Source organism: Ischnura elegans, chromosome 10 (genome assembly GCF_921293095.1).
Source record: "Ischnura elegans chromosome 10, ioIscEleg1.1, whole genome shotgun sequence".
Classification (NCBI taxonomy): Eukaryota; Metazoa; Arthropoda; class Insecta; order Odonata; family Coenagrionidae; genus Ischnura; species Ischnura elegans.
In genome coordinates, this window is record NC_060255.1 from 100,537,644 (window position 1) to 100,560,398 (window position 22,755).

General features: G+C 37.3%; 1 protein-coding gene across 9 annotated transcripts in view; it reads left to right on the top strand.

The window, feature by feature from the left end:
• LOC124166595 (serine/threonine-protein kinase WNK1) overlaps window positions 1–22,755 on the top strand; it is a 124,729-nt gene that overhangs the window by 47,200 nt on the left and 54,774 nt on the right. For 8 of the 9 annotated variants that reach the window (XM_046544178.1, XM_046544182.1, XM_046544184.1 and 5 more), the window contains 2 exons: window positions 9,994–10,179; window positions 20,952–21,059. In XM_046544178.1, the coding sequence (XP_046400134.1) occupies window positions 9,994–10,179; window positions 20,952–21,059 (294 nt within the window). The remainder of the gene's footprint in view (window positions 1–9,993; window positions 10,180–20,951; window positions 21,060–22,755) is intronic. The other variant, XM_046544181.1, reaches the window with a different exon arrangement.

The window sequence follows — 22,755 nt, forward strand, 5'->3', positions numbered from 1 at the left end:
CTCGTTAAATTTTGATGTTAACATGAATTTTATGTTTATGAAACCGTATCGTTACCACTTAACCTGTTTTGATGAGCTAGAGACACACCCCCTCATATTATGTTGAAAATCTATCGTACATAGGAGATAATTTTATCAAAATATTTCTCCGCACTGGAGCTATTTAGAAATTTTGCTCAAAATTAATTTTTCATACATGTTTCCATTAACATTACAGTAAAATATGATTTTTAAAAAGTTTTGATGCACTGAATATCTTAAAAAAATGTATCTCTCTAAATTACTGTTAAAACACTAAACATGTATGATGAGATAATCCAAGCTTTGTATTTTCGATAATGTAGGGAGGTGGGGCCGATAGAAAAATGACTGTTTAAGTTGGGGAACACCCACCAGGGCAGGGCTCATGATTATGCCACAGTGCGATGGAATGTGTTGTGCGAGTTAAAATAAAACCCTTGGAAGTTGCAATGTTTTGATTGTTCTGTCATGAATGTTCAGCATTTGCACTAACTTACTCCTGAAGAAATCAATTTTGCTAGACTTAGCAATATTGTTGTTCAGGGAATCAGCAGCATGGGGAACAAGTGTGCAAAAAGCAAGGCCCAAAGCCATAAAGAAGATGTCATATGAGCAACCTTTTCTGTAGTCTACTGTGTAACCCTAGAGTGAATGGCTTTAGACATTATTCAGGCCTTTAATTAGCCCTCTCATGATTTGAAATGATGTTATAATCACCTGAGGAAACGTTTGTGTTGGGTTTCCGAACTGATATCATTTTTTCAATAAGGTTACTCTGAATGTATGGGAGAGTGCTTGGGAATCATTTTGGCCACAGTGCTTTGAGGTTTGTGTGGTGAGAGTGTTCGGCATAGCAGAGAGTTGGTGTCTCATTGTCTAATGCTTTAGTGTGTATGCCTAGCATTTGTTATTATTGCATGTGAGGTGCTGTGGGTTGTCTTTGCTGTTTGAAGTACTAATTAATAGTGATTTCTGTGAGTTATAGCCAATGATGGAGAAAGATGTATAATTTGTGGTAAATCAAAAATTGTATGCCATTTTATTGATGTCATGGTGATTTTATGGTCTTTCAGATTAGTTTTAGTGCTAAGTTGAATGTTTCTTAGCCAAGTATTACCAATTGATGGCGAATCATGGGATAGCTTTATTTTATCAACCTCAAGAAAGTACCTAATATATGTCTATACTTTATATTTACGATTTGATTTAGCCTTTGTTTTGCATGATTCGTGAGGAACAAACCAAGGATTATTTCGTTCTATACCTCTCTCTTGTAAAATTGTAATGTTGCCCTCTACACAATCATATTTTAACTGGCTTATTTTTAGCAAATATATGGGCCATCATGAGTGATTTCAGGTGAATGATGTGAAAAATGATAAAGAGTAGAGGGAATTTAAATTTATTAATCAATTCCTGTAAATCAGTATAAGTAAGAAAACATCCGTCATGATTAGGTTTGTTTACTGTTAAGCATTACACGTAGCCATGTAAACTAAAGAGTGAAAAAAAAGGCCTGTATTGGGACCTGCTCAGGTATTGCCTCTGAAGTGTGTGCAACTTAGGAAAGGATTGAAATTCTGTTCAAATATGTTCAGATACATATTTCCCTGCTTAACACTTTGAGTGCCGGCTGCTAAATTTAAAGCCCTACTGAAAAATCCAGCCATTTTTTACTATATTCGTACATTTTTTAAAACATTAGCATCAGAAATATATCGATCTGCATTTCAATAAAAATGGACTTTGCTCTTCTTTATGAATGAGTTGAATAACATTTATTGCTAATTTTTAAATATATAATTTAACAATGAAAACCTACTGTTTTTGAAAAATAAAAAAGTTGCAACATATGACGTATCGCCATAGCATGCATAATAATTTTTTTAATATGCTCAATTTGAACTATTTAAAGCATGGAAATCATAAAAAAGCATTGTTCCAAGCAAAGCTTTATAAATCCTGGATGATAAAAAGGGTCAATGCACCCTCAACGAACGATTGGCCCAAAGAATTTTCACAGTAAGTGGCCCTAGATGAGGATGCCGGTAGCTACAGAGGACTATTCGTCCTCAAGACATAAATTGAACTCTTTTTTCCATCGAGCAGTTGATTTTTGAAAAAACAGAACCCCTAAGCAGTAAACTGGAAAAGTACCACAGGTGAAATATTACGGCTTCACGCATACAAAGCCAATTAAATGGAAAGACGTAATATTATGTCCATGACAATCCTCAGAAGGATTAGCAGGACGTAATATTACGTCCATGGCACGCAAAGTGTTAAAACAAGACATACATTCTGGAAAAGTGTTGAGTTTTGCAAATATTAAAAATCCAAAAAAAAAACATGTAAGTAACTGATGATATGGACAAAAAATGTTAAAATTTGGACCGTGAAAAATTTTTGTCTGATATATACTCATTGGCAAATTTATTATGTAAAAAAACATCCAAATGATTATAATAATTCTAATAATAACAAAGTATCTAATATTTTCAATTCTTGAGCTTGTGAAATAATTCGTGTCAACGTAGAAGTCTGTTTCATTGATTGAGGAGAGCATACCGATGAACACAGAGAAACTTTCACTTCTACTGGCATCACAAATGGGTGAGTTGCCACTGAAATGGAGCACTAACCCATATCGTTTACTGCAGATATGCATTCTCAAAAATGGAGCGATCAGAACTAAATAAACACTTGGCATTATTCATTCTGTGCTGAAGAGGCTGTATGCGCAGGGTAGGAGTAAAAAGTAGTTGCACTGAATTAATTTAAATTGTTTTATTGAAAAAATGTGTACAAATTCTTGTTAGTTTAAAAGTAGCACCCTTGCGCTCATGCACTATGCATACGATTAGATTCCCGCTTAGGGTACATCTTCTGGAGCTCAGTTTCCGGGATCCCCTTCAGAGATGCCACCATGGCCCTTATGAGGTCTTCTACGGAGCTGTTTCCTTCAGGTCTCGCTTGAGCTGGGGAAAGAGGGAGGAGTCTGATGGTGCCAGATATGGACTGTAGGATATACTGCCAGATATAGACTGAGGCTACGTGGAAACCCTGTTTTATACTAGAAACTACCTCACCAGTAGTGCGGTTTGGCACAGCTCACTGTCTTCCAGCAACTGCCGATTGTTGGCCCCACGCAGAGGATGCATTTGCGCTGCCTGTCAAGCAGGTCCACATAAAAACTGGCATTCATAGTCTGTCTTGGTGTTAAGAACCACCCCATCGTGTTCCAAAAAAGACAAAGCATGGATTTAATACTTGACTTGCTCTTTCTGGCTTTCTTCTCACCCATGGAATTATTGGTGTTCCCACCATCCCAGTACCTCATATGCCCCCAAACATAGTTCAGCGGCTCATGGCAGCTCCCCCAAGGCATCCTCAACCATTGCGAGGGTCTCCGTTGCGCTCTTCCCAAGTTTGTCAGAGAATTTAATGTTGTACCGCTGCTTGAGATTTTTCTCCATCTTCAATTGGGACTGGACTTCTCAACGCAGGTTTACGGCTATCGACGTGCTTATTTTCTGCTTGTTTGCAGGTGACTGGAAAAAATGTTGGGCTCTTGGGAAGGCTCCTCAATATCATGCCCAAGTGGTCCTATTCCCCTCCAAAGCTACATTCTCGCTTCAGAAATTCAGTCCTACTACTTTTTGATCCTACCCTGTATGTTTGGATATCAAAAATGAACTAATAAACACAATGTTTGTGTGTATTTATTTATTATGACACAAAATAGGGCCAATAGCATTTGGATTTAATTTTCTGATGCTACTGTGTATAGCCTTCCTACGTACAAATTTGGGTGTTCCGTGCCCGCAATCAGCTAGCAATCCAAAGAATGATTTTAGTAATAAATTTTATCAGTAGATGAAGGCAGTTATTCTTTTAGACCTTTTAACGTATCTAAATACAGGCGGTCCTCGACTTTCGTACACTCGACTTTCGTACAATTCGCACTTTCGTACGTTCAAAATTGACACCAATTACTTGACTTTCGTACGCTAAACTCGGACTTTCGGACGTTGGTCTGTAATTTTTTAAAATTCCCGCGGTGTTTATTGCGCATCCCAACATTCAATTGTTTCAAATGGCAATATATGCGAACAATACGAACGTATATAATGAAGGGAATTGTTGGTAGTTGACTCTAATCTAGGTGATTTATTTGGGAGAGAGACTGCCTGCTATAGGCTCCTTTATCAAGAGAAGAAGAAAGCCTTCATTGAAGATATTTTTCAAAAGAAGTTGACCAGACATCATCAAATAGCTTTCAATAAAACTAGTAAGATCTTCTTTCTAATTGTGTTTTTTCGTTTGAGTGCTGTTTAATTCATGTACACCTTCAGCAACGATATTGCACGAAATATCACCCGAATTCCGTTTGTCTTTTTTGAATAACATGCGAAATATACGCGATCACGAATGTCACCTGCCAAATGTCGAATTTTGGTGTAAAAATTAAAAGGTATTCAGAGTGCGGGTTCAACAACTACATTTTGTTATGCTTCTTGATATGTCTTTTTATTTATAGTGGACGTAATAAGTGGAACGTCAACTTAAACGCCAAGAGGAAGTTTCACTCGATAGCCAACCGAGTTCTTGTTTTTTAAACTTTTATTTGCATTTTCTGCGTATTTTCAAAAGAAATTAGATGATTTGAGGAGTTTTATTAACATATTATTAAAATTAAGTCAATTGAAATGAATTCCGTGAAAAAAAAAGGTTGTTGTACGTATATTCCGCTCTTTTGGAACGTAACCCCTAATTAGTATGGAAGTCAATGGTTCGACTTTCGTACATTCGACTTTCGTACAAGTTTTCAGGAACGCATTGTGTACGAAAGTCGGGGACCGCCTGTACGCAACAATTTGGTCGTTTGAGTACATTAAAAACATGTATGTTCCAGTTAAATCAAAATATTTGGTTGAGATAAGGGAATGCAATTTTAGTAGCCAAGTCGTGTCTCAGCATATTATGTGTTAAGCATATTCGTGGTTGACAGGGGATATCTGTGTTTAAATTCCATTTGTTATTTTCTCCTTTCCAGTATGCTGTACATGTTAGTTATATCATGGTTCTCGGGGACAATGTTACACACACCTTACATTACAGGCAAACAAGTTATGATAATTATAATGTATTTGTCAGAAGATCATGCACACATTCGACAAGACATGTCAAGATATCTGCTATTGAATCATCACACAGTCTCCTTATTAATTTGCATGGGCTTGTGGATTAGAATTTTTCTCTTACCAAGTTGTGATTATACAGAGTTTCAGCACTTAGGTAATCTGGTTTGAGAGCATAGGTGAAGTACTGAAGCAGCTAATTTTGTGTCTATTTCTCAAATACTATCATGATCTGAGGCAAACAATTGTTTCTTCAAAGATTTTTGCGATGACAATGCTATTTACTCTAAAGAACCTCGGAACCTGTTTTGATGAGCTAGTGACACACTCCCTGTTATTTTGTTGGAAATTCATTTTTTTCATTAAAATTACAATAAATGATGATTTTTTTAGTTTTGATGTACTGAACGTGACCTTTTGCGATGATTCTGCTAGTATTTTTTATTTTGTGTTTATTTGGTGATTCTGAATTATTTGAATATTTGAGCTCTGTAATCGGTTATGAAAGAATCTTTTTGTTTTGATATACTAATTTAGTTACAACTTTTTTGGAAATCTGAGCCTTAACTCACATTTCTGCTCTGATTTAGGCCGAAAACACTCGGTAACTTCATATTGTTTCAATGTGAGACTGTTGGTTTTATAATTGAAGTGGTAAAGAGATTCAGAAAGAAAATCCTGTGTACGAAGTGCGAAAGGTCGTGATATGCAATTGGTTCGCTGAAGTAATTAAAATTCGTGCGGCATGAGACTCATGTTGAAAAAGCCTGAGAAAAAATTTGTTGAATACCCAAGTTGAAGCAAATAGATCAATGCTCATAGACTAGTTATTTTGTCATTAATTGTGTGAAGGCTAGGTTACTTTATACATCAACATATATTAGTTACATTTGTTAGAAAATTCTCGAGGTAGCTTGCAAATGTTAACACATTCCATATCCAGGCGTTATGCATAAATGTTTGCTTGATTAATGCCAAGCAGCCAAAGAAATGTTTCTCTCTACTCAAATTGTGTGCAGTGGATGAAGAAGGGAAACGACAGAAGCTAATTACATCTGTGCTGTAAACATAAATGGTAGATTACTAATGACTGCAGCAGACAGAATGCCATTATGGTGCTGCAGCAGACAGAATTGCTGTAGGTAAATGAAATCTATACTTAGTAATTAAGCATTTAAATCACTCCACTTCACTGGAATATGTCTCTATGTGATATTATTATCATCAAATGGAGTTTGAAAATGTGCAATGAATCATGAGGTTCGATAGCAAGTTACTACGTGTAATTAGAAAACAAATTAATTGGAGGGAAATTTCTCAGACCTAGGTTTTATCCAAAACAGTGCTATAATCAAAATTACTGTATTGATACATCTCGTACTTTAAAACCTGTGGCAATAGGGTAGTTTCCTTCATCAGAGAAAACGAAAGGCATAAATTTTGATTCATTACCCACCATTAGTTATTCATAATATACAAATTATTTGATTTTAGAAATCCCAGTTTAGACGAATGTTTATGGTCAATTTTAACCTTATTTGAAAAAAGGCCCGATTGGTGGCCATGTGATGCCACTCCACGTGACATCACAGGGACCTAGATTCTAAAGGAGTAGATATGAGTTTACATCGTCTGAGATTGCCAATGCATGCATGAGGCACACAGCTCAGGGAAACATTTCTTAATAATCACCCATTAAAATTGCCTATGGTCAGAAAGTTTCCTTCGTTTGATAGGGTATTAATAATCCTTACTTAAGCCAAGCTCTACCTTCTAGCAGGGTACTATGCTACCTGCTAGCAGCCTGCATCGTAGCGGCACTCATAGCCTCGCACCAAGGTGGCCTCGCACGGCGGCAGCTGGAACCAGAATGGTGTCACACAGGCTTTTCTCAGTATTCATACTTAGCCATCGCGTTTTCGCATGCTTGAAAATTTTCACTTTTCATGTAATTGCAAAAAAATAGATATGGTCATTTAAAAATCTGAAAGTGTTAAATATGTACTCCTGGAGTAATAATCTTTCGATTTATGCAACAAGAAAAAAAGGAAACCACCCTATTCCTGAACAGAAACATCTTATTGCTTGCCAATGTTTCTCCTCATGTTCAGATTTTTTCATGTTGTGTATCAAGTGGTCAGACTTGAAAATAATGCTCTCCTCACCTGTGGCAGATTTCAATTAAGTTAGTGCAAACCATTTGGCATGTTTTAATTGATTGTGTCAAGCAGAATTTGGTGGAAATTCCTTAGCATTTGGAATAAATGAAAGTGAAAACTTTCCTATTCTGCATTAAGTGATGTACTACCCGAATAGAAAGATTCAATTTTCTTGAGATTTGGTCACCATTTTTATCAATAAAATAATGAATTCAGCCATCATTTTGTCGGTTTTACTTCAGATCTTCAGAGTTCACTCTCTCATTTATAAAATTGCAGTCAATTCTGTTATCTGGTACATGAAAAACAAGCGAGCAGGTAATACATATGTGATCGGTTGCCAAATTGAATCTACTACTAAATTAAAATTCTGTCCAAAATGTTGAAATGGCTGTCAATTAAATGAGCTATAGAAGTGAAGTGTAATTATAAATCTTTGCAATGGTAACTACATGTATGTATGTCTAAGTCCTGAATAGGGTGGTTCCTATTATTTTTTTATTGCTTTAATCGAAAGATTATTACTCCTGGAGTACGTATTTCACGCTTTTAGATTTTTAAATGACAACATCTATTTTTCGCGATTAAATGAAAAGTGAAAATTTTCAAGCGCGCGAAAACGCGACGCTCAAGTATGAATGCCGGGAAATATCTCCGTACGTCGTATTTCTGGTTCCCCCTCCCGCCCGGTGAGGTGACCTTGCGGCGAGGCTTAGCGCTGATACGTCGCAGGCTGCCAGCGGGTAGCTGAGTACCTTGCTGAAAGGTAGCGCTTGGCTTAAAAAAGGTTTATTAATACCTTATCAAACGAAGAAAACTTTCCGACCTTAGCCAGTTTTAGTAGGTGATTATTAAGACATGTTTACCTGAGCTCTGTGCCTCATGCATGCATTGGTAACCTCAGACGATGTATAACTCCTATCCTCTCGTGTAGAAACAGGTCCCTGTGACGTCACGTGGAGTGGAATCGCATGGGCGCCAATCTGGCCTTTTTCAAATGAGGATAAAATTTGACCCTTGCCATTCGTCTAAACCGGTATTTCAAAAACCAAATAATTTGTGTAATGCACTCATGGTGGGTAACGAATCGCAATCAATACCTTTTGTTTTCTTTGATGAAGGAAACTACCCTATTGAATTGGCGTTTATGTGTTGTATGAATTTCGTTTGTGCACTTGTGTTACACATTAAAATGTATCTGTTAGCTAATTTAGGTATGTTTGGCCTATTGCCCTATTTTGGACAATTTCAAAGGGATTTAGATAGTAGTAGCATGCCTAAACACAATGTTGAATTGAACTCAAACTAACAATCATTTGGCAGCCACCTGTGCTGCTGCAGGGCCTGCCTGATTATTTTCTTGACCCTTCAGCTGTGGGTAACATACATGCGCACCCGTACCGGCAGCACTTTAAATAGTAATATCAACCATTTTTTATTAACAATTACGGTTGTTTTATTTCTTTGGTAGAAGAAAAAATTTCATTATTTTATTTAATTATTATTCACAACAAATCCGGCATTTTGCCAAATTTTATTCACCATCTCTGGGGCTTCCTCTATCCTTTTTATGATACATAATATATTGGAATCCTTTATATAATACATAATATATCTTGGAAATGCTGTGACCAAACTGTAACAGAACTTCAGATTACAGCATGCAGGGTTTTTTGAACTAAATGCCCCAGTAGAGTATGTGCTGAAAAGTAACCATAACTTTCAATAAGCAATGAGTAAGAGTTTACAAGTAATGGTCACATTTCCTTTAAATGTTACCATTAAAAATAAAATTAAATGTAATTGTTACAGGTAACTCAGTTGCTTTTACTCTTGTACTCATTTAATTTCCTGGAGATTTGGTCTCTATTATGTCAGTAAAATAGTGAATTCAGCCAAATTTTGTTGAATTTCACTTTAGATCTTCAGGGCTTCACTCTCTGCGGTCTGTTTGCTCGCACATGAAAAGCAAACAACATTACTCTGATAAGAAATTCCACTACTAAATCAACAATGGCCAAGGGCATCCCTCGGCAGAACCTTAAGGAAGGGGTCGGGAGGGCATTGCAAGGGTCTTCTTCTTCTACTCTGCCCCTCTGTGGGCCTGGCGTCCTTGGAATATTTTCAACACACTGTTGGGAACTTGCATTTTAGCCAAGGCAGCTGAAGGGTTAATGAAGTATTTTTAATCACTTTTGTGTTGTTCATTTCTCACTACATAACTAATACGGCTCACTCACTCAGTGATAAAACTGGAAGGTTGGTATCGTCAAAAACATGCGTCTCTACAAATGCTTGTATTTTATACTGTAGCTAGAAGACTGTATTTCATCCTGGGGACACGGACAGAGGAATCACTCGAGTGCTTGCCTCTGCAAAGCGCTAAATAGAAAGTCCCAATATGCACAGTGGCACATGAAAAGTAACTGAATGTGTGAACTTTATCATGCTATTGGTTTAGTCTGCAGTGAGCTCTTATCCTCACCTTTGCAAACCAACCTTCTCTTTGAGTGAGAGTGGCCTACACGACATACTTTGAAATGCATGCACTATAATTTCCATTGCATTACACCCAGTGCTTGAGAAATTGCGTTGATTAGCAGAATTGCACAGTCCTTAATTTATTATTTCGTGTTTTGGCTCAGTTGAGGGATTTTTTTTATCTTCTTAAGCGTGATGAAACATCTACGGTAGCAGCGGCTGCTTCAAATCTAAGGTGGGAGCCGGATGTCGGAATGGATATAGCCCAGCGGCAGGAAGTGTCTAAATCGCTGCAAGTTGGCATTACAAGCCCCGTGAAGCAGAGCAGCTTGCATCCCGCCAATGTCCCAACTGCTGGCACCACCACAACGGCCTCGGTGAGATACATTTTATTCAAATCTTCGCTGATTTAGATTGATATATGTTGATTGATTTGTATATATGTATGTGAATTACTTTCAATTTTAAAATTGAAGTGATTCAAAAGAAAATGTGTTGCTATCTTAGTTCCTTCTGTTTTTAAGATTGAAAAAGGAGCCCCTGACTTGTTGTTGAGCTAATTTGATTGTTTTCTGGTTCCGCAGTAAAAGGTGTTTCTTTGGTAATATGAAACTATATTGTTGTCAAGTATTTTAAAATATCTGTTTCAATTGCAGTAAAACCTCTTTACATTGTAATGGAGGGGATCAAAATTTGGGCAATTGATGTATGGAGGTTTCATAGATATACTACATAATACATATATATATATAGGTACTATAGAGAGGTTTCAGTGATAGGCACCATTTTTTCATATCCTTCGGAATGAAGGCACTGCTGGCTTTTAAACTTATGTGTTTAAACAAACATGCATTTATTATTTAATAATTACAGAAAGTGAGTACTATCGCATGATTTTTACCATGATTCGAGAGAAAGCCATGTGATCTCTTAATTCAACAGTCACTTAAAATTATTAGGATAGCTCTGACAAATATTTCTCAGGTTCTCAGCCAGGTCAATGCTTTTATACAAGCCGACGTTTCGGGAGACGACTTGTCTCCCATCCTCACGGCTGTGTTACTATATGGAAGTCCAATTTCACACTGAAACGGATCGACCGTTTACCGAGGACAACAATGCGGCTCAGGTGTCGTCCGATTGGCTGTAGGTCTGTTGCTGTAACCCGAGAAATATTCGTCAGAAGTATTCGGCTGGAAAAATTAAAATCATTTATTAGGATAGTTGGACACCTTTATTCTTATTTTGTGTTAGGTATGCTCTCATGTGGAACAAAATGGCCACAACTAATGATTAACATGAAAATTACAGCATAATAAAGGTGCGTAAGGAAAAAAATATGGGTGAAACATTTATCGCTGAAAATGTCATTCCATGTACATAATAGTGGCTGCATTAATGGTCTCTAATTGTCTCAGTAAGATTTGCGGAGGTAGTTAGGCAGTCTCGTGGGTGTCTCCTTGGTATGATTAGTGGAGGTTTTACGAGATAAAGAGGTTCACTACAAAGAGGTTTGCCAATAAATTTACATGTAAATCTGACGGGACCGTTGGGGTGGTATGAAGTTTGGAGGTTTATGATGTGAAGAGGTTCACTACATAGAGGTTTTACTGTATTTTGAGTTGTTCTATTTTTAATAGAATGTCGAAGTTTTTAAGTAAGATTTTTTTTACAATTAGTAAGTAATTTAATAATTAGCAAAGAAAAGTTACCTCAGCAACTCAATGAGTCTTAATTCCCTCCGTCAACCCTTTGTATACCTCATCAGAACATAATCCATTAACTTACCTCTTGAGAATGGTGCTGAGGCTCAGAAACCAGTCGAGGTCAATTACAATCTGTGGAAAAGTGTGTGTTTTGACTTGGTTACTAAGAAGAATATTTTAGCTTCGACTTGAACGAAGCTGCTGACGGAGTTTTCTGGTGGTGGTGCACTCACCAGTTTGATGATACCATTGTCATGCTAATTATTGACAAAAAATAAAATTTATTTTGCAACTTATTTGCTCTATTCAAAAGTCATCTACTCCAATAATTGATAACAAACATTCGAACTTGAATTACTTTTATTTTGAAACTGATGGTAGAGATTCATTGAGTCTTCAGGTCATTTTGTGAAGCAATTGTTATTAATTATTTTGTTTCAGTAAAAGCAATTTTGTTGAAGCCCTGATGAAGGAAGTATAAAATTCCAAAACATCAGATGAAAGAAAAATGCTTTACAAAAAGACTGAAGAATTGCATGAAATACTAACTATGATTTACATAAAAGAGGTCAGAAAAATAGCTAGTAATTTGTATTTTTACCATTTTAATTTTACGCGATACACTTCTGTGTTTATGCTGAGGTTTGGGCTGAGGGGGTCGAAAATATTTGTGCAGAGTGGAAAAATTCTAGGAATAATTGCTCAATGGTGTGGACGTGAGGTAGCAAAATAGTCCCTGCTCTAACTTTTCCCATGCAAGCTTCTTGGAGTGATTTGACTGTGATATGTCATTTTGTACATTCAAGTTCGTTTTATAGAGTGATCTTTGAATACAGCTGGTATGCATGCACAATACATTTAAATCACCTTTTCACGATGTGCAAAACATATTCATTTCTTTTTTAAGGTCCTTTAAAAATTTTATATGCGCACATTTCATGATAGAATTTTTCAATTGATGTTCTTCATCAATTTTTTACCATAGATGGTAATTTTAAAACAAAATTGGTCCCCGTCTCTTACTTTTTCTATATTAGGTCTATTTTATATTGTGTTAATTATACCATTATTGAGCAATGTGTAATACTTCTTGTCTCTTATATGCTGACATCCATTTTTGTCCTCATTTGAAATGGATGTAATTAAGGAATCATTTATTTCTGCTGCCTATGGTAAATTCATTCCTTTTTACTGTTCTGCACTGAGTTTTTTCCTGTGAGAATATTGAAGTTGCGTTCATCGTTAGTTATGCTTCACTTCTGCTAATACACATAGGTAAGACACAGTGGATGTGCTGGTTTAATTTGAATTTTCCGTACTGATCAAAGTGAATTAGTCATGGACATTTACTTAGATTTAATGAATATTAAAAGCAGTAATTTCTATGAACGTATTTGTCACAATAGGATGTGGTATGGTGCGAGTAAAAATGGCACCTTTTTAATCCCTTCCTTGTTTTATGTGAATGTATTTATTAATTAATTACATGTTTTAGGTTTTAAAAGTTGCATTTTTCACAATCACTTGCTTTTTTAGGTGCACTTCGTAATTATAGTCCAATTTTATTCCTCATTCACATTTACTTGAAGCACCGTATTTCTGGCTTTCATATTAGTTTACAATTTCTGTTGACCTTTAAAATAACAATGATTGTCGTAATTTGTATTTTTCATAACTTTTACTTGGTACAACACTTGTACATCTTTCGCTACAAAAAGACAAACACTTAGTGTTTTATTATAAGGTCAACACTTGGATAACTTGGAGATTCATACTTCTTTGGTTTTTTTTTGTATGAGAAAATGCTCAGTCTAACAGTGATAATATCATAGGACTCATTTTGGTACTGCCTTCAGAAAGTGGAAGAGGTCTGCTCAGTGTTGATGAGTTAAATTTTCATGTACAGAAAATTCTCATTCAAGAAAAGTGTTTGCACTACTCTGTCTCTGTTATGGAACACCATGGTGATAAGTTAATGGTACGATTCAATGATGGTGCATCAAAAAATTCATAATCTTGTGATGTCCAAAATTACTGTAACCATGACTGGCCTTCCAGTGGAGGTTCATTTTGCTAGTTTTCTTAGTATTCATGATTTTTCATAGGAATATAAAAGAATAATTCATAGATTAAGGATAAAACATCAGTCTTTAGATTTTACTTTAGTATTTAGACTCTTAATTCAGGTATGCAGGTATGTTTCAAGCTACAATAAGTTCTGGGGCATCATGACTTACATTCAGTTATTCGCACGAATGGGGGAAAAGAGAGTCCTCGAGTGAGAATCAACCCACCCATGACCCATGGCCACCACCGTGCACGTTCCTTCATTCCGGTGGGCTCTTTGCTGTAGTTCATGGTGGTCGTTGTTCCATGGTGAAAAAGCCTTGGGTCTGTGATTCAATTCCTGGTCCAAGGGGAGAGTGCTTGACACTGTTTGTAATTATCCAGTCAGTCTTCATTCCCAGTGATGATTGACACCAATTGGTTAGGAACGCCATCGGAATTTGTTGTCTTTGCAAATTTGAATTTCAACTACTCTTAGAGCTCTCGTATTGAGTTATCAGAGTGAAAAAATTTATTTCCCATTTTTATTATTTTATTTATTTCCCACTTCCCCGTAAACAGCACTTTGCGGCCTTTATAACGGGTTTTTCAACATCAGCAACTTACAACACAAACATCCATGCTCTGGTTAGGGATCACCTACCCAGGCGGGATTCGAACCCGCGACCTACGGACTGGCAGGCGAGGACTTTACCCCACCGCCACCTAGGCCGGCAAAAAACTACAAATTGTGACCGTTCTAAATGAAAACGATCAAAATAAATACGAACAGTGTCAAGTGCACCTCCTCAGGAGAATTTTTTCTCAAGACAATTCATGAGAATTTCACTGCCATTCATGCGGCATTGTTATAATGTGTACATAAAGGATAAAGTATCAGTCTTTAGATTTCACATCAGCAAATGTGCTCCTAATTCAAGTGTTCAGGTTTTTTGTCAAGCTTCCGTAGACTCTTGGACATTTTATCTGACACTCATTTGTTCACTGAACCCCCCTAACAGTGCCTTGGTTTAATGTGATGAAATTCCATTGCTACTAAGAAGTAAGGTTCTGCACCTTGTTGTGCCGGACAGTTATACTGCATTATCATAATTTTTGAAAGGTTACCACGGGAGTGTCTGAAATCTGGTCTCAGAATTCAATCCAACTTTGTAGACTTTAAGTCCATCGGAGGAGGTCTGCAATGCATTTTCCAGATGCGGTTATTTAACCAATACTTTGAAAAAAAGACATTTAAACTAGGGATGGGTCGAATAGTAGATTTCTCGAATTCGAATATCGAATTCGAATATTAAATCATTGCTCGAATATTCGAATACCTCGAATTTCGAATACCTCGAATACTAAACGATGAATGTGAAAATGTTTGACTAGGTCGCCTATGCAGCAGGAAACCCAAGATTTTGGCGAGTAATTGTGATTGCCTTTAAAGGATTCAAACAGGAATTTAGCTGATTAATGGAATATTTTAATTTTATGTAAACAATAGGGTAATTTCCTTCATTAAAGAAAACGAAAGGTATTGATTGTGATTCGTTACCCACCATTAGTGCATTCATAATATACAAATTATTTCGTTCTAGAAATACCGGTTTAGACTAATGGCAATGTTCAATTTTACCTCATTTGAAAAAGGCCAGATTGGCGCCTATGCGATGCCACTCCACGTGACATCACAGGGACCTAGTTTCTACACGAGAGGATCGGAGTTTTACATCAACTGAGGTTACCAATGCATGCATGAGGCACAGAGCTCAGGGAAACATGTCTTAATAATCACACAGTCTATTTGATAAGGTATTAATAATCCTTATTTAAGCTAAGCGCTACCAGCTAGCATGGTACTCGGCTACCTGCTAGCATCCTGCGTCGTAATAGCGCTCAGAGCCTCGCCCCAAGGTCACCTCACTTGCGGCAGCGGGAACCAGAACCACGTCACGCGGAGTTTTTCCCGGCATTCATACTTGCCCGTCGCGTTTTCGCGCGCTTGAAAATTTTCACTTTTAATTTAATCGCGAAAAATAGATATCGTCTTATAAAACTCTAAAAGCGTTAAATACGTACTTCAGGAGTATTAATATTTCGATTTAGGCAATAAAAAATAATAGGAAACCACCCTATTTGAGCATTACGCCTCCGTCGTATTTCTTCTTCTTCCCGGTATTTATTTTCCTGCGCAAAATGCTTAAATAAAGTCAGAAATATGTCGTGTTTGGTCTTATTCTTTTTTAAATTACGCGCACATTACTAATATTTCAATCCAATAAAGGTGTAATAACAATTGCCGAAAGTCATTGTTAGACACCTTTCGGGCTAGTAGATGACTCATGCAGCAGTTGACCTCGAGAAAGGGGGAAATTCGAAGCAGGTAGGTAGAAAAAGGTCAGTGGGTGAGAAAAGGGGGTGGGTGCGAGACACGTTTTTATTTTTCTCGCGTAACTTGATATTTTTTGAAGCTAAGGTTTTTGTAATACAATCCCTGCGCGAGCTGGGATCTTTTGTTTGATTTCGGAGAAGAGGAAATCGTCAAGAGTGGGTGAGGCGAATGCTGAATGGAGGGGGATAGCAGATCGTGGGAAATGCGCCAATGTCACTATCCCACGGCACTGAGTTCCTCCCTATGGTAGTTTCATCTCCTGGGGAAGATTCAAAATAAGTGCCTGTCATTATTAGCCACTAAGGACACAAGGCAAACACCTCCTCTCATTTTATCAAAAGATGGATGCGGGAAAATGGTCAGTGGGGAGAAAGAGGGAAGGGTGAAACACGATTCTATTATTTTCCGGTAACTTGATATTTTTTTCAAAGCTGAGGTCTTCGTAATAAGATCCCTGCACGAGCCGGGACCTTTTTTTTTGTTTTCGGGGAAGAGGAAATCGTCTGAAGGGGTGGGGCGAACGCTGAATGGATGGGGATAGCGGATCGTGGGAAATGCGCCAATGTTGCTATCCCACGGAACTGAGGTTCTCCTGATAGGGGACACCTGGGATTTTCGGATTTTTTTCATCCGATCAATTTCGGTTCCCCACGTCGAACTCTTTTCACCGCTCGAACCCGTGAATTTGATGTATTTCGTCAGCTTGCCTAAAACGGCGCTGCATGCACTAGACGACTAGAGTTCTCATTTTTCCGAGTCAACTACCAACGACGGGCGAGCGACAGTGTATGACGCGAAATTCAAAGTATTCGAGGTATTCGAGACGGTACCTTTGGCATAACTATTCGAGATCTCGAATATCGAATACTTTCTATTATTCGAGGTATTCGAGTATTCGCGGATACTATTCGCACATCTCTAATTTAAACATTTGCAGCTCGTCTGAAAGGCAATGTCTTACAGGCATTAGTAGTGCTCTGGGTATGATATCTTGTCTCCAATTGGAGGACCTACATATTAATCTTATTTAAGGAAATTTTGTCTCTTTACCCTTCTTTGTTCAAAGAATCCTGCTGTGCCCCCATATTTTTTATGGATTTTTTCCTCTGAACTTCATTTTTCTGAGGAATTTTTTTCTCTGCTCTGTTGGCGTTGGATCTTTATTCACACAAGGGTCATTAAGTGTGAATAAATTATGAGACGTGAGATTTGAATTCTCCCCTTGTTAGTTTAACTCATGGTGAGACTTTGTACTGTCCTTGAAAGTTTTGCAATGAAATTTGTGCTGCGACCTCGCAAACAAACCTGGAACTCCTGAGGTTGCTCTGAAAAAGTCACTCTCAAGATATTAATTTCAAATAGTTGTCACTGAGTGGAATGAATTGCATTTATACTATTAGGAGAAATTTCAAAAAGGGTTAATCATGCAGTGGCTAGTCTCCACTTCATAACCAGACAGGATAGGTGGAAGAGGGGACTTTTTAGTCTCAACCTCGCCCAAATAAAGGCATATTAGTATTAATAGCTTAGTCTTACTTTGACTTTACGTGGAGTCATTGCATATTGGAACCATCCACGTTTCTGTTGGGTCCGTATCAGCATGGGGTAGGTTGCAATAGCTCGCTGCCACCAACCCAGAGGGTTTTTCCCTTTAAGCTCCTTGCATGTAAGAAAGAGCTCCTTCAAGGTGGTGGTGGAATCCCATGGTGTCGCCATTTAGTGTGCAGTAAGCCTTATTGTAGGCCTCAATTTGTCACTTGGTTATGAGGACACATAGTCGTTTTTATAGTACAGTTGAGCATTCCAAATCTGGAATCCCAGAATCTAAGAATGTCCAGAATCTGGCAATACATATGTCCAAGGATTACTTTGGCAGTAACAGTTACAACATTTTTTGCTAGATGATTGCAATTGTCCATACCTACTGAAACTTTGTCCATTCATAAATTTATTATTTCATTTAATGTCTCTGTTGTATCTGTTGACATTAGGACCCACACAGTTGCTCTTAAAATACTTCAAGTCAGAAACTGCTTCATGCCTAGCCGTTGCTATGCAGTTATGTCTTGTCCTGGCAGGATTCTTACCCCACTACAGAACAAATGAAAGACTGACATAAGTATTGGGAGACTTAATTCTAATGGAACTTTAGGTTAACTGAAAATCAAATATTTTCATTCATCATAGCTCAAAAAAATGCATATTTATTGTTATTTTCTCACAAGATGTCATATTTGTTGTCATTTTTCTTAAACCTGACTGCAGACTAATTTGCCTTCCATCTCAGTGCAGAATACAGTAAAACCTATGATTTTATAAGCCTTGATTTGAAGGCTAAGAAAAACACAGCGGACACCCGATTATCCGGCTGCGGTTTATCGGTGTTGCAGGTTATCCGTGCGCGAGTTTTACATTTCTTTGATGTTTTCCGCCATCTTCATAAAAAAATTAACCGGATGCAAACGCACCATATGGACATTTGCATTTTAATGCAGGATTAAACAGGCCTTACTATTTCCACTACAATCCTTTTTGTAAAAGGAAATTCTTTTGAATTATTTTATCTACTTGGTGATAAGGAATGTTTCAAGTTTACTTGGACGTCTGCTGTAGCATTTTATACGACGATCAGCGGTGGGGAAAAAAACTAATTTTAGAAGATTCTTTAATGGTTAACCAATTGCAAACTTGGGGAAATGTTTTCTACGATCTATAAATGTATATTTCATATCCCAAATGCCCAATTATTGCAGTGGCCTCGCATTCAGTTGAATACAGCCCATAGGAACCGGAGATTTCGTTGCATTCGGATATATTTACGTTGAGACTATTCAAGGTCAAACTGGTTGTGGATTATTCGTGCATGAGTTTCACACTTCCTTTGATTTTTTCCGCAATCTCTATAAAAAATAAAATGGACACAAAAGTACCAGGGTTATTCCATTTTAATGCAAGGCTCCACTAAGCTTATTATTACTATTACTGTTTGAATTCCCTTCGTAAAACGGAATTATTTTATTTACTTGCTGACAAGGAATATTTCAAGTTTACTTCGGCATCTGCTCTAGCATTTTTGAAGAAGATGAGTAGATTAATAAAAAATTAACTCTTGATTAATTTTAGTAGATTCTTCAATGGTTAACCAATCATAAATTGAGAAAAATGTTATCTTAAGGCCGCTATACATGGCGAATGATTTCATTCGCATGATCATTCACCGTGTATGATGGAACAATTCGCGAATGAACCTTCATGCGCATGATAATTCACTGAAAATTAGAACATGTTCTATTTTGCTCGCATGGTCGTGTGAATGATCACGTGATCATGCAGCATGATCGTTCGCATGATCATTCACAGTGCATAGCGGCCTTGAGAATATTTAACTGTATTTTTCATAACGTAAAGTGCAATTATTGCTCTGGTGGTGCGTGCGGTTGAATAGAGTCCAAGAGAAGCGGAGATTTCATCGCATTCAGGCATGTGTATGCCGCAACCCGTGTCAAGGTCAAATGGGAGTGGGGGAGGCAGTAAGCAAGGCCAATATACATGCAACCCTATCAAACACAGCACCATCTCAAAGAATCAAGTGTTGCGTGAGCACTAAACGAGACACACTGGTAACCCAAACTGCATAAATCACATAGCTTGCCTGTTTTTGCCTCGAAAGTAACGACATCAGGAAAATATATTGGTCTTGTTCCCCCCTTGACTCCCTCGTTTGTAACCTCTCCAGAGCCTTGCTGTGTGGAAAATCAAGAGAACAAGGTCCTTGCCCTCTCTCCTCTCCACGCTTCCTCTCCCTCACACCTCTCTAACCATGCTACACAAGCTGTGAGATTGTCTCATTTTAGTTCTCTCCACTTGCCTCTGGTAACGCTCTTCGAAGGGGCGTGACGTTTTCGTCATTCTAATTGTTCAATGCATTAGTCAATTCAACCGTTACTCATGGTTTCGTGTGTGTCATTAGATCATTCACGTAGCCAGCATTGTTTTCAATATTTTAGTTTTGCCAAAAACAATAAATTTAGAGACTGACCATGCTGAACTTTCAATTTCCATATTCCTTTTATTTGAATATTATAGAGATAAATTAATCTCTGGTGTTAGTGCAGGTGTTGTGCTGCTAGTTTAACCCATCTTGCTGCAAGTGGTAAAACAGTATTTGGGACAATTGTCTTTAGCCTTAAATATGTCTTCCTGTTAGGTTTTATTATTGTAATTTCAAACGTGAATAATCTAGCTAAGGAAAACATTGTAGGTCTATTAGGAAGGAAATGGATATTTGAAGATCCAGATACATCTATTAAAAGTTTAAGGCAATTTTCCACGAATACCAAGTAAATTAACAGTTACTGGTAATTTCATAAAAATACTTATTCGTGAAAAACTGCCTGTAACTTTTAATTTAAGTAATATATTATAACTCCACCAGATTAAGCCTGAAACAACATTCTGTATGGGTACATGCCATGATGAATGTGATGCAGACTTCATATTTTCAGTCCTTTTTTTCGCTTGACCTTAAAGATGTCAACAAGAGGTCTTGATATTGTCACAAAGTCATTAAAACCAGTTGAGGTCGTTTTCGTTGTTGCTGGAGGATGATTGGATATGTGGGCCTGTAAGGTTTTTCCTTATATTTTTACCATGAACGATCAATCTAAGGAAATCATTTTTAAGTCCACCAATAAGGAAGGGCATATATTTGAAGACCTGGGTACATGGCGTAATGAATATAACACTAATTATGTATTTTCCACAATTTTTTTGACTGTGATACGTTTCAACGAGATGCCTCTATAATGGCAAAAAGTTGTTCATACCGGTCATGATCAAATGAAAAAGTGTGGAAAATATAAAGTTTGTGTTTAATCCATTACAATATGGGCTTCCATGAGGTTTAACTTGCCGGCGATGACTATAAGGGGTCCAAAGAAGCGCCCTTGAGGTACACATCTTCACGGTGTGCCCTTTTTTCTGGACGGTTCCTTTTCAGGTGGTCGGTGGCAGGAAGGTGTCTCGATTCCTGGTGAGCCGAGTGGACGAGGGGCCTGCCCCCTCCCCCTCCGCCACTCCCCACACCTCCCACTCGTTGTCGGTAGAGGTAGGCACGGGCATTTGGACAACATTCCACTCTCTCTCTTGCTCTCTCTCTCTCTCTATCTGTATCTGTTGCTCACCCTCATTACTCTTGTCGTTCGTAGTGGATTGTGGGTGGTGGCTAGTCTCTGCTGCTGTCGTTGCTCTACCAATTACGTGATTAAAATCTTGATTACTTGGCTTAATTGGTCAGCAGGTACTACACATGTTTGTCGTTACATATGTGGAATGTACATACGAATAAATAGCTGCCGCTGTCCTCTTTTTTTCTTAGCGCCATGCCGTGCCTTTCGCTGGAAATAACTCTTTATAGTTTGGCTTCAGTGTCTCCAATCAAAGTGAAAAGAGGTCATCTTCATTAGGCGCTACTTTTGGATAATAGTTTCCTCTTATATTGTGCTTGTATATTTTTCCCTGTCCTCTCTCATCCATTCTGTATTTGGTGCATATTGTGCCTGTGTAATTGTCAGTCATCTTGCTTAAGTATAGAAAAAAAAACATTAGAAAAATGTGCCATTAACTGCATTGATTTAGTTCTATTACATGCTGCTTTCTACCAATTTCTACACGTACAAAAGTGCTCAAGTAGTTTGATGGAAAAATATTCAGGTTATTTCCTGTGCCAACCACATAAGTGACAATTTTAACTTATTGTGTCTATTTTTAGACTATATCTCAAGAAAATTGAGTGGATACATTTGTGTGTGAGACATTGGTAATGCATGAATAAGCATGAAGAATGACTATTACGAGAAGGAATCAACAGTGGTGTGCAATATTAATGCTTAGCTCATTATGAAGCTTGCCTTATGTAGCTAGTACATTTTATGATCTGTTGTGAAATAAAAAATATTTGTGTAATAGACGTTTTATAATATGGATCTCTAAAGTATTAGCTGTAGTTGTAGTCAGTTACAAGGTGCTTTATGTGCATAACAAAATAAAATGTATGGCTATGGCATCCATGTGGGCCAAATATATATACATATATATATTGAAAAGTGCATATTCAGGCAAACTTATTTACTTTTATCTATGCATAGCTTTAGAGAGATGTGTGTTAAGGACCTATAATTTTATCATCTTCTTTTTACTGGAGTAATACTAATCCTAGTTTGGGTTCAAAACCATTTATTTCTTATTTTTTGTGCATTATGAAAGTGAATTTTTATGCAAGAGATGCTGAATTAAGGTTAATTCAAATCTTTTGCAAAAATCAAAATCTCTCCTAATTGTCATTTATATCTGTTGTAATCTCACTGAAATGTTGTGTTTCGTTTGTGTGTTAATATAAATGTTTAAAAATGGAAATCAACATAGGTTACTTATTTCTTACTTAAATAATACGTAGTGCAGTAGCATTCCTGGAAAATGGCTGATAAGGTTTATCTATGTTCATCAAAAGAGTTCCTCCATCATGGAGTAACATTGAAGGAGTTGAAAGGCAGCTCCTTTACAGAAGTTTTTATTTCAATGCATATGAATATTGGTAATAAAGAGGAGCATTACTTGACCCATTCACTGTGGCTTGTAAGTTGTGAACTCATCCGAGTAATGAAATCTTTTTCTCCATAGTTTTATTAATTTATAGGTTCCCATTCCCATTTTTGATTCCCACGTGCTGTACTGCCACATATTGTGGTACTCAGTTAATGGGTTAATGAGATCCTTTATTTATTTGGACAGATATTGCCTGTAGG